Raw genomic sequence first — 13271 nt, 5'->3', positions numbered from 1 at the left:
TGTAGTTATTTATTTATTGTTTAATTTCTCAAGGCTTCTTTGCTATTTCATTTCAAAATAAATAAAAAATGACTTGATTGTATTTAAAGTTCTGAATGACTCGTGTGCTGTGTCATGATGTAATGATTGATTGATTGATTATATTGAAGTAGGCTAAGTTACGTTAAGACAAATATAACAGGACGTGCTCGTACAGCTCGACGGTGGATAAATCAAGGCTAATACAGGAGTCAATAGCAAAATAATACACTTGATTTCCTCTACATTATTTCATGCTCTGTGCTTCTGATCAGTGATAGATGAGCAAACAAGTAAATCAGCTACCACCTTCACTTGCACACCCGAAAAAATCAATAAACCAAATATACAGACGGAGATTCAGTAAAGCAAAATCACATTGATTGATTATCAGACAAGTCACAGGCTTTCGGTTGAGAGTTGGACAGCCTACTACGCGACTGAAGAGCAAAATCCACTTGTTAAACTACATAACATGATAGCATTATGTTCTGATCAGCTATATGTGTATAATTCAGTCAATCATAACTAAGAGTTTTCCACCCTGCGCTTTTTCTAGGCCCAAGGGCTTTCTCCTCGTCTCCTCGTCTCCTCACTCCGATGCCGCCCACCTCCGCCGCATTATTCTCAACACCAGTTTAAATCAATATACTGTTTTCTAGAAATCTGTATTTTTTTGGTGTTCGGGCTCATTTAATTTCTGTGATGATGTACCGGGCCTGGGTTCCTGGCTTCAGCTCACCGGGCTTGAGTTGGACCGAGCTCAAATTTTCAGGTCCAATGAGAACTCTACTGTATAAATGTGTGTGACATGTATGAGGCAGCAACATAGGCTCAGAAACAGCTGTGTGGACTTTTTCATCGCATATGCAACTTTATCGATGGCATTGTAACGCATAGGATCACTTTCATTACCTAAATCGGCTTAGATGTTGATCCGTGCATTAGAGAGTAAAAACATCTTATCATAAATAGTCAGAGGATATTTTTTTATGAATCATGCATTTTTAAATGTTACCCACAAATAACACATACAGTACAGGCACATGAACATTTATGTTTCCCATTAAATATTTGATGCGTACAAATTACATCATTAGTTTTCTACTATAAAATGGCCTATGTTGCCTTAGATAAAAGCTAAATGAGTATGTAGTAGAGTTGTTAGTCCTACCTTGCTGTACAAAGGCTCCATAGACTATCCATATAGCACTGTACAGGGAGTTGGACGCCTGTGTGGCGGGCTGCTGGTGTGGCACTGGAGGATTCTGGGTCCTCAGTGACTGCATCTTGCTTAGCAGGAAGATGAGAACTCCCACCACGGGGATGGCTGCAGCGATACACCCCCACACGGCCAGGTCAAACGGAGCGAACAGTGAGAAGATGTTGATCTTCTCCTCTGGTTTCCTCAGCAGGATCCCCACAGAGTAGTCCATGTAGCGCTTACTGAAGTCCACCGCACTCTCCCGCTCTGGAGTGATGGTAATGGCTGACACGGCCAGGTCAGCTCTCTACGGGGACAGACAAGAGAAGAATGATAGCAAACATCCCCCAGTCAATCAGGGACGAGTTGGGACTGAAACCATGTTGAAACTGTGTTTGTTAATGGTCTCCAATGGCATTCTTTTCCTTGGGTTAATGTGGCAGGTTGGAAGGTTACACGGGCCATATAGAAAGCCTTACTTTGTTTATAAGCTCCCCGATCATTCCATTCCAGGAGCCATTAGGCAGCTGCGAGCCGTACTTGCTGTCGGCCACCTGGTAGATCTCGTACTTGAAGCCCAGGATCTTGGCCAAGGCGTCGAGCACGTCGATGGAGAAGCCTTTGTACCGCTTGGGCTGACCAAGGATGTTCTCAGCAACCATGACGAAGGGATCCTCCTATACCAAATCAAACACAATATCACATCAAAAAGGTTACATGAATTCGGGTGAATGTGCTGAATCAAATACTTATGTTTTCGGGCAGCAGAGTTCCACACATGCGGAACCCCATTGATCATGTTTGCAATTCACAGCACAACACAGTCACAAGTTGTTCCTTACCAGTAGTGTTACTACTTTGACCGTCACTCCTTGCATGCCGTTCTCAATGCGACTCTCCTTCAGGCTCCCATTCAGACCATGGACTGAGTCCCACGTAGCCAGCTAAGAGAGAGAAGAGAGAGATCGAGACTTTCATAAATGTGTGTCGATAACAAGTGTTCAATTATGTTTTTCCCAGAAAAGAGAGCAATCTCTCCATGACCTAGTTCTATCTTTCAGGCTGTCAATCACACAGAATTACCCACCAAAATCCATCTCCACCAGACACCTTTTGATATGCCAACCAAAGAAAAGCTGATATTAAAGCCTCTTAAAGATTCCCCAGTAATTAATTTCGTAATATGAAAAGGGCATCGTCGACTACTAATTTAATCCATTTACATGTTTTTTGGAGGTGGCCGGTGAGTGATAGATAGATAGATAGATAGAAGGGGGGAAACGGTTACCTTGGTAACAGCTGACTGAGGTAGAGCCATGCTAATGCACAGAGTTATAGTTACAGAAGAAAAAAATCAACTAAATATATTTCCCTCTCTTGATCTACGCTAGAGTGTGTGTGTGTGTGTGGTGTGTGTCCTGCAACCATGTTTGATCCTGGTGAGAAATCTGCTTTGCTCAGGTGGCCTATTGCAGTCCCCCTTCAAGGCTGCTTCATTGATTACTTGATATGACATTTGTATTTCTGACAGCATGGCCAAGTGGACAAGTCCTCTGGCTGAAATGAAACACAAACAGAGAGGATTGGGCTCACTGGTCAAACCGTTCGGTCAGTTGAAACTGTACAGACCACCTCCATACGCTGGGTATACCAAACGTTAGGAACATCTTCCTGATATTGAGTTGGCACCTACTACCATACACCGTTCAAAGACACGTAAATCTTTTGTCTGGCCAATCCACCCTCTGAACGGCACACGTGCACAATCCATCTCTCAATTGTCTCAAGGCTTAAAAATCATTCTTTAACCTGTCTCTTCCCCATCATCTTCACTGATTGAAGTGGATTAACAAGTGACATCAATAAGGGATCATAGCTTTCACCTGGATTCACCTGGTCAGTCTATGTCATAGAAAGAGTAGAGTTCTAAAGTTTTGTACATTCAGTGTATGTGTGTCATGGATACCAGATCTTATCATGGGTTACCTACAGTATAAAGAGGTCCATTCACGGGTTGTGCGGGCGTGTGTGCGTGTGTGCGTGCGTGTGCGTGTGTCTGTTTGTATGCGCATGGGTGAATGCGTGTGTGACCCATCACCACAGCAATAACAGCTGATTAAACTCATATCATTTTATGAACAATTTCACACAATGATGTGACACACATTCAAAAATCAATAAACACAATCCAGCCCAATAAAACGGTTCACTTTCGTTTGAAAGAATGCTTATGACCAGATTTCGAAGATTAACCCTCAGATTTAATAACAGTTCATTTCCAATTGAATCTTCAGCCTAATGTTATTATTACGCTATTAAACGGACCACGTAGGATAATTGTTATTTTACAGCACTTCCAAGCATAGAGGCATGCAGTACACAAACATAAACAAGCATAGGGCGATACAAACACACATACACTCAGTTATAAGCCCTACGCATGCAGTCACTCTACAGATGTTTACTGAACTACACCCAGTGTACAACACATTGACATAAATGACATAGGCTGACCAGAGGAATCCAGGTGAAAGCTATGATCCCTTGTCAATGTCACTTTAATCCACTTCAATCAGTGTAGATGATGGGGGGGGGGTTTAAGCCTTGAAACAACTGAGACCTGGATTGTGGATGTATGCCATTCAGATGGTGAATGGGCAAGGCAAATATGTAAGTGCATTTTGAAGAGGTTACGGTAGTAGCTGCCAGGAACACAGGTTTGAGTCAAGAACTGCAACGCTGCTGGGTGTTTCCCCGTATGTATCAAGCATGCTCCACCACGCAAAGGACATCCAGCCAACTTGACACAATTGTGGGCTGCGCTGGAGTCAACATTGGCCAGTATTTCCGTGGAACACTTTCGACACATTGTAGAGTCCATGCCCCGACAAATTGAGGCTTTTCTGAGGCCAAAAGAGGTGACAACTCAATATTAGGAAGGTGTTCTTAATTTTTTGTACACTCAGTGTATATTACAGCACAATATATACAGTTTATTAGGTTCACAAAAACGTATCGCTCCTACATACAGTGAGTCATGTGGCCGTGGCTTCTTAAATAAAGCAAGCAGACAGGCATCGAGGCATTCAGTTGGAATGGGCAAAACGAGTAACCTTAGCAACTTTGAGCGTGGTATGCTAATCTGTGCCAGGCGCAACGGATCCAGTACCTCAGAAACGGCTGCCCTCCTGGGCTTTTCACGTATGACCGTGTCTAGGGTTTACCTAAAATAGTGCGACAAACTAAAAACATCCAGTCAGCGGTAGTCCTTTGGGCGAAAACAGCTCGTTGATAAGAGAGGTCGAAGGAGAATGCCAAGAATTGTGCAAGGTAACAGGCAGGCCACAAGCAGAACGACATCTCAGAACGCACAACTCGTTGATCCTTGTCACGGATGGGAAGAATTCAGGCTGTTCTGGAGGTGAAGAGGGTTCCGACCTGGTACTAGATGGGTGTACCTAATAAACTGGCAGGTGAGTGTATATTACCATCAATTTCACCAGTTAGTGAAAACCTCACCATGGTAACCATCTTAAATGTAAAGGGTTCCATGCTTTCTTCATATACTAATGTACACCTTTTCATCAGGATGAATGTGCCTGAGCTACTGTAGCCCCACAGGCATATAAAGAAAGGCTAACTAGGAAAATATTGCTTCCCTATGAGCAGCCTGAGCTCAGAGAGAAGACCATTATTCCGATGCAGATATTCTCAGCCGTCCTCTTGGTGATCTCTAAGTCATTAGGGATTTATGTACATTAGGGCCTGCAGCAGTACCAAACACCATGGAATTGTTGAAACCATACATAAGATGCCGAAACTACTATGTCAACTAATGAAACTATAACCTACTACTGTACCTCTGTGATTATGAGTATGATTAATTTATTTCTTTAATTAATTGAAACAATTACTTTCCAAGCCAGAGGCACAGGGAAAATGATACACTTTAAAAAGGCAGCTAATTTAGTGTATCACATTTTGAGTGAGTCACTTTACAAATGTGTTATTGGCACTGTATGCCCTGCAGTCACATTACAAACTGCAACGTATTCATCAAAGGAAGCGAGTTTTCTTGAAGAACAAATACATGGATCTCAGTAAACAGAAATAGCAAAACACCTATCGAAAATCATAGAGAAATCAGTGGCTCTGTAGCCTACTGCTTTAAACCCATGACAGTCTCACAGCATAAAGTCAATATCTATTACAACCTCAGCCTCAAAGTCAGGCCTCAACCACAATGAAGGCCTCATAATAACGGTAGTGAGGAAACAGCATAAATCATCCAATCAGATCGCATGGGTCACTTTTCAATGGCTTTCATTGTGATCCGCCATGTTGAACTTCATAATCTATATCGACCCGGGTACATTTCAATCCTGCACATGAACGGACCATGGTTTCTGCCTCGGAAGGTAACTCAACTGTGATGTCGTGTCAAACTCTAGGGCTCTAACAGCTGTTTGAACAGAAATCATAATGAACTCTGTGCACATAATGTAGAATCTCAGACATGTGCAAAGGACAGAAAATCATTTCATAATGTAGCCTTATGTTTTAAGAGGAAAGTCAGTTCCGCTAGCTTTTCCAGTGCCAAATGCTTAGTGGGCAATGGTCACCATTAGCCTCTAGCATTGTACTTGACGCCACTGACTCTCAGTACGGCCATGATAGTACTCTTTCCTGTTCTACAGGAAGTCCCATATCCTCCTATTGCATGGGAGTGCTCTATTTTCCTTTTAAAGGAATGGGGAAGTCCCACTACTCACATATTTTTTGGTTTGATTGGATAGGACAGAGGTCGAGAGGAAATATAAAGGAGAGTGTGCTAAATGAACAATGGGCTGGATTGGAACGCATGCTGATATGTGATCTGGAGGCAGCGGCTTAAGGCGTCCGCATGCTTCCAAGCCGAAACAGTTCGGTAGAGTTCGTGCATGTATGATGACGACGTTGTGATGCGTTTCTTTGTTTTGGACTTCGATCAGGGGTTGTTCGAGCGCACACATTTTTTTTTCTGGAGACAAACCGAAGTTTGGAGCCGAAGTCTACGCCCCTTCGTTGGTGATTCTTCAATAAAATCTTTGTTGTCATTCACTGAACTGAAGCATGCTGACGCCATTAGACTGCTATCCTAGTCCACAGGGAACACTTTCTGATCAGCAGACAGGTCAGACAATACAGCCCAGACAATCAATCAATCAAATGTATTTCTAAAGCCCTTTTTAAATCAGAAGTTGTCATAAATTACTTATAATGTGGCTAGGAAAAACTCCCTAGAAAGGCAGGAACCTAGGAAGAAACCTCGATAGGAACTAGGCTCTGAGGGATGGAAGCGCATCCTGCTCTCAAGGTGGACAGCTCAATGGTGGGTCTATGCCTTGCCAAGCATGCGCTTCCATTCCTCTTCCCTTTGTAAAAATGTCAGGCCTCTCAGTCATCTGTGACGCTGCTTTGAGTGGGCGACGGAGCTAAATGCCCCGCTTGCCTCCACTTCACACCTGCTGTGCCCGTCCTTTAATACATGTCCTTTCACAGAAATGATCTAAAAACTGCTCGAGGCGGAGAGGATACTGGTGTGACTATCTGTCAGGATAGCTGAACCCCACGTCAATGTATCACACGCCCGCTGGCCAACTCTTCCCGGATGATCAAAATTACATTGAGGCTTTGATGGATTACTGCTATGACAGAGAAGATCGTCTGGATGAATGTGTATAACAATTTCATAAAACCAAAGGGGGAGTTAGGAATATATTTGGATTGTTAGAAGACAGAAAATCACTCGATTTTGTGTTAATAGTTCATGGAAATAGACAGGCTATGTAAGTGTTGGTCAAACTGTGTTTGTTTACAAGTAACGAACCGTAGTGAATGATTAAATGCTTCCCTTTAGCCATGTGGCAGCGCTGCTTAAGTTTGCATCATCAGGTCCAATGTCGCTCAACTCAGTCACGCTCTGAGTCTAGGCGGAGAGAGAAAAGCACAACCATTTAATTGATGTTCTCTTCCATCAATGTTTATGAACCCCCAGCCTTCTCTAACAGTGTAGTCAGGCAGGGCACCTTCATTTCTAGCTATAGAAAGTATAGGCTTAAAGAGGAATATCAACTCTACTCTCCACTTCTTTGGAAAGCATACAGAAACCACTCTGAGAAGACAAAAAATATACTGTTGATGAAATGGTGTATTCGTGTTGAATCCACTCCTGTGTATTTCATTATTATGCTGTCTCTGATCTTTGATTCTCCCACAGGAAGTTACATCTCTGGAGACAGTTCACAGAAAAGCCAACTAAGTGTAATTAGTGTGTGGCAAGAATTGAAATGATTAGAACGCTGGTGGTGCTTTGTTTATTTAAATGCAGGCGGGGGAGTAAAAATAACAATACTTAGATGCGCTGTTTATTCTTCTCTAATTACCGCAGCACGAATTATTGCAGATTCAAACGTATCAGAGATATTCAATATCACTTCTATTACAGTGAGTTTAAACAAATGATCAGGCTCGTTTATTTTCAAAACTTTGCAGACCTAGCTCAACTCATCAAGAAATCACAAAATATTACTAGGGACTAACAAGTGAAAAGCAAAATCAACAATATCCCCATGTCATTATTTTGCATATATTACTGAGGATTTCTGAACAGCAAATTGTTTTTGTTAGATATTTAAATGGTCACGAAAGCCCTGCTTTTTCTTCTCCTTTGAAATGCACTCATTTCAGAACGACTTCTATTCAGTCAAATCCCATTATGTTCCAAATGACTGTCTGTGTAATTCAGCTCTGCTCCAGGAAAGAGAAGCACATCAACCTGTATATTTTGGTTGTCGGTGGGCAGAACTACCACTGTAACAAGCCTATCAGGCTTCAGAGCCAGCAGGATCCCTGCAAATCTTATCAAAGCTGTGCTACAAGGCGATAAGCCCTTTTAATATTTGAAATAGCCCACTGATGGATCCCTATCTCCGTTTCTCCATTGAAAGACCACAAAGACACCTATGTACAGAGACCGTCTGACACACTTGTGACTCCCATCACTTTCTCCCCCTCTCCTTTAACCCCAATCAAAAACGTTATCGCTGTGTCAAACCAACAGAGATTACACCTCTCTGTCCTGGTTGAGATCTAATCGACAGGCCTAGAACCACCGGTGGGATCCATTCTTGCTGTGTGACTGAGCCATGTTGTGTTGTACTATCTCTCCCAGTAGGGACTCACCATAATGCAGACAAAAGGCAACACCGACCTATCTGCTCCACACAGCTCTAGTACACCACATTGCATTGTACCTGCTAGCCTAGTCGCTTCAAAGCACGTAATTGCGTGATGTGAATGATACACGCAATACTTGACTCACGCTGTTAGCCTACCAGTGACATCACGGCTTAATTTTTCAACAGATAAAAATGGTCTGTATCTCAAAATGCATACTACCGTGCTCGGAGCATGCAAATTGGAGCATGGGAGGGTCGGAGTGTGAGTCCAAATCAAAGTGTAGCTGGCTAACTAGATCACAATTCACACCTATCTGTCACACCCTGATCTGCTTCACCTGTCTTTGTGCTTGTCTTCACCCCCCCTCCAAGTGTCACCAATCTTCCCCATTATCCTCGGTGTATTTGTTCTCTGTGTTCTCTGTTGCCAGTTTGTTGAGTTTGTCAAGCCTACCAGCGTTTTCCCCCTTGCTCATGTATTTTTCTAGTTCCTGTTTTCTAGTTTTCCCGGTTTTGACCATTCTGCCTGCCCTGACCCTGAGCCGGCCTGCCATTCTGTACCTTGTCACACCACCATGGATTATTGACCTCTGCCTGCCCTGACCCCGAGACTGCCTGCCGTTCTGAACCTGATGGACTCTAATTACTGACCTCTGCCTCTAATTACTGACCTGTCGTTTTGCCTGCCCCCTGTTCTAGTAGTAAACGTGTGTTACTTCGACACTGTCTGCATCTGGGTCTTCTCCTGAAACGTGATAATATAGAGCTGATAATTGTACAATTAAACGCTTGCTTTGTGTATACCTTATTTTGTCTCTATTGTCACCACTGTCCTGGCTGGTATAAGGTTCAGTGAATGGGGAGATGCAGCGTGAGGTAAAACAGTAGGGAGAGTGCGAGTGTTTCTCAAATGAAAGGTTTCATGCGTTCGCCACACTCTCCTCCTCACAACAACGTACTCAAGACGACGTCCTCGGAGAATGCACTTGGAGCAAGAGAGTATGGAGCACGATAGTATGCATATTGAGAAACACCCATTGACTGCTAAATAGAATTGAAGAGTGATCTGATTCTCTGTCTTTTTTTCCCCTTCTAGTTTCCTACCCTCTATGCGCTTGGTTTTTCATTGCAGTTGTGCTAATCCTCGTACTGAATCATCGTTATTCTTCTGAATACATGACTCGGGTTTTTTAAAATCCCACTGTAATAAAGGGATAAGCATTATTGCACGTTGCGTAGGGAATAGAGAATGCGTTGGTAGTTAGTGTCATGACTTTAAAAGAAGATAAATTAGGCTAATTATTAGTGGTCAGCCCCTCTTCGTCTACTGCCCTGACGGCCTAGTCACAATCCCGAGAGGTTAATGACGGTAAGGAGAGAATGTTGGAGTGACGTTTCCATTTTTAGTAAGGTCTTGCCAAGCTTGGGCCAAGTACTGGGGACTACTAAGCCTGGGGAAGCAGATGCCGTATGTGTAAACATGTACTGTCGTAAACAATGTGCATCATGACGCATCCTCTGTTCTAAGTCTTCTAATTCACGGTTAACACTTACAGGGGCTTTCACCTACCTTCCTTCCTGCACTCAACTGTGGTGAGCTTGAACTTTAACACTTGGGGCTTAATGCTGGGGATTACTAAGCAAACACATGTACAAATCATTAGGAACACCTTTCCATGACATAGACTGACCAGGAGAATCCAGGGTGACAGCTAGGATCCCTTATTGACGTCACTTGTTAAATCCACTTTAATCAGTGTAGTTGAAAGGGAGGAGACAGGTTAAATAATGATTTTTAAGCCTTGAGACAATTCAGAGGGTGAATTGGCAGGACAATTTAAGTGCCTTTGAATGGGGCATGGCAGTAGGTGCCAGGCACACTGGTTTGAGTGTGTCATGAACCGCGCAACAGTTTCCCGTGTGTGTCAAGTTGTGGTCCAGCACCCAAAGGACATCGAGCCAACTTGACACAACTGTGGGATGCATTGGAGCTAGCATCCCTGTGAAACGATTTCTGCACCTTTTAGCCCACGACCCGATGAGTTGAGGCTGTTCTGAGGTGCAAAAGGGGGTGCAACTCAATATCAGGAAGGTTTTCCTAATGATTTGTACACTCAGTGCATGTGTATGTGTGAATACATATTGGTGTAAACAACATGCATCATGACGTATCATATATTCGAATAATGGTTCGTATTAAGAAAATACAGAGGTTTTGGGTGTTTATTTACACTCAACGACAATAGTGCCGAGCTCAAAGCCTGAAACGTTATAATGCAGGGTGAAAGAGGATATAAAATAAAACTGTAGGTGAGAAATAGAAGGGTAGGTCAGAAATAGAACAGTCGAAATAAGAAACTGGTAGCAAAGCGAGAAATGTCAACCCTGTTGTGGTTAAAAGGGAGAGAAGTCAACAGACAGAAATAGGGACTTTACATCTCAATCTCCATTTAGGTCTAATCTATGGAGACGTTTCATCGGAGCGAAGCGTTTGATTTGTGAAAAATAGCCTGGTAGAGGCGCCGACAGGTACAGATGGAGATGGAGATTTAGATAAAGAGAATGTGAAAAATCAAAGATGAGGAAAATATTAAGAAACCAAACAGATATTTTCAGCTTGGAACATGTAACACAACATTAAAAACCTCTCAGTATATGTAACCACTTGGTCACGGGTTTATACCATTGTGTGTTTACAGCTCCACACTTCTGAGGTTACGTGACGGATGTCAAACAACAGACATAGGACTATTAGAATCCATACCAGAGGCAGGATTAAGTTAGCTAAATATATTCATCTCTTCTCAGGGGGTAATAGCCTAGTTTGTTGGAAAGTGGTGGAGACCGGCCCAGTAATAATGAACAACAACAGGACTGAGTGCACTTGACGTGCCATTAGCTGTCCTTTCCTTTCAATACAAGTAATACATGTCCATGGGATGAAGGGGAGCCACAGCAAAATGTGTGTGTGTGTGTGTGTGTGTGTGTGTGTGTGTGTGTGCGCGTGCGTGTGTGTGTCTGTGTGGCTTATGGCTTTGGGCCCGTGGACCCTAATGGCCATAATGTGATACACTGGGTTCATAATTCAAGTTGGAATGCCGGGTGATTAAATCTTCATTACCACAGGTCTGACTCATTCCACTTCCATGTCATTTATTTGACTTATATTCTCCATGATGGAAGGTACACAAACCAACCAATACGAAAAACCTATAAAACGTCACAAAAGAACAAATATATAAAGAAGAAAAGCACTTGAAACCAGGCTATTTACTAGACACAGTACTCTTCGACACTTTCTCCGCTAACAATTGAAAGACAAATCGCCGTTGGGCGAAATGGCTGACATTTCTCCCAGTCATGGAGCATGGCCTTGTTATTTGGGGAGTCATATGGAGACGTTTACATCTGACAGGCATCCCTCCTTTTAGTGATGGCTGTCCTCTCCTGAGCAAGCGCCAGTGAAGGCATCTCACAATAAGAGTGTAACCGCATAATACACTCTAGTCGGGAGACACAGAGGAGTCTCCCCAATGGGACAGAGGAGCAGACAGCGTCTGTGTCTCAATTAATACCCTATTCCCAAATGAGTGTACTTCTTTTGACTAGACACACAGAGGGTTCGGAATCGGACCCTTGACGAAAATAATGCCGTATATGGGGAATATAGGGTATTATTTGAGAGACAGCCTACAGTGTGTGCTTCTCCGGCCATATACAGTGTGAGCTGTGTTGACAGTGACCCTGTTGCTGCTTGTCCTACAGTCGTCATTACAGGATGATTGACACTGTATTGACTGGCGTTTGATCAGAAAAAAGCACAGTACTACATTAGCTGAAATAATGTGTACAATAGAAATGCAATAATGGCACAGCAGTATAGGAGTATGTTAATATATGAGAGGCTACACATTGGTGTGTTTATGTCTTAAAGTCCCAGTGCAGTCAAAAAAAACAGATTTTCCTGTGTTTATATACACTGAGCGTGCAAAAATTTAGGAACACTAATATTGAGTGTCAAGATCTCCAACACTGCTGGGTTTTTCACGCGCAACAGTTTCCCATGTTTATCAAGAATGGTCCACCACCCAAAGGACATCCAGCCAACTTGACACAACTGTGGGAAGCATTGGAGTCAACATGAGCCAGCATCCCTGTGGAATGCTTTCAACACCTTGTAGAGTCCATGCCACAATGAAATGAAGCTGTTCTGAGGGCAAAAAGGGGGGTGCAATTCAATATTAGGAAGGTGTTCCTAATGTTTCTATACTCATATAACGTTATGCATTATGTCATTTCTATTTTTGTTAAGAAAAACACATCTTAGCATATGACAATCAGTGGTGTAAAGTACTTAAGTAAAAACACTTTCAAGTACTACTTAATACATTTTTGGGGGTGTCTGTACTTTACTATTTATATTTTCACAAACTTTTACTTCAATACATTCCTAAGGAAAATAATGTACTTTTTACTCCATATATTTTCCCTGACACCCAAAAGTACTCGTTACATTTTGAATGCTTAGCAGGACAGAAAAAAATTCACATTTTCACACTTATCAACAGATCATCCCATGTCATGCTTCCTGCCTCTGATCTGATGGACTCATTAAACACACATGTTTATTTTTTAAATGATGTCGAAGTGTGGTAGTGTGCCCCTGGCTATCCACAATTTAAAAAATAAAATACAATTGTGCCGTTTTGGTTTGCTTAATATAAGCAATTTCAAATGTTTTATACTTTTGATTCTTAAGTATATTTTGCAATTACATTTACTTTGATACTTAAGTGTATTTCAAATCAAATACATTGACGTTTACTCAA

At 42.4% G+C, this 13271-nt stretch overlaps 1 protein-coding gene across 1 annotated transcript in view; it reads right to left on the bottom strand.

Moving 5' to 3' along the window:
- Positions 1 to 707: 707 nt before the first annotated feature.
- Positions 708 to 13271, bottom strand: part of LOC115144025 (glutamate receptor ionotropic, delta-1-like) — a 419627-nt gene continuing 407063 nt past the window's right edge. The window contains exons 9-12 of the mRNA XM_065002294.1: positions 2065 to 2166; positions 1702 to 1899; positions 1203 to 1529; positions 708 to 764 (exon numbers count right to left, since the gene is read on the bottom strand). Of these exons, the coding sequence (XP_064858366.1) occupies positions 708 to 764; positions 1203 to 1529; positions 1702 to 1899; positions 2065 to 2166 (684 nt within the window). The remainder of the gene's footprint in view (positions 765 to 1202; positions 1530 to 1701; positions 1900 to 2064; positions 2167 to 13271) is intronic.

The sequence above is a fragment of the Oncorhynchus nerka genome, linkage group LG16 (assembly GCF_034236695.1).
Source record: "Oncorhynchus nerka isolate Pitt River linkage group LG16, Oner_Uvic_2.0, whole genome shotgun sequence".
Classification (NCBI taxonomy): domain Eukaryota; kingdom Metazoa; phylum Chordata; class Actinopteri; order Salmoniformes; family Salmonidae; genus Oncorhynchus; species Oncorhynchus nerka.
The sequence above is the reverse complement of the archived record's forward strand: the minus strand, read 5'-3'. Positions and strand labels throughout refer to the sequence as shown.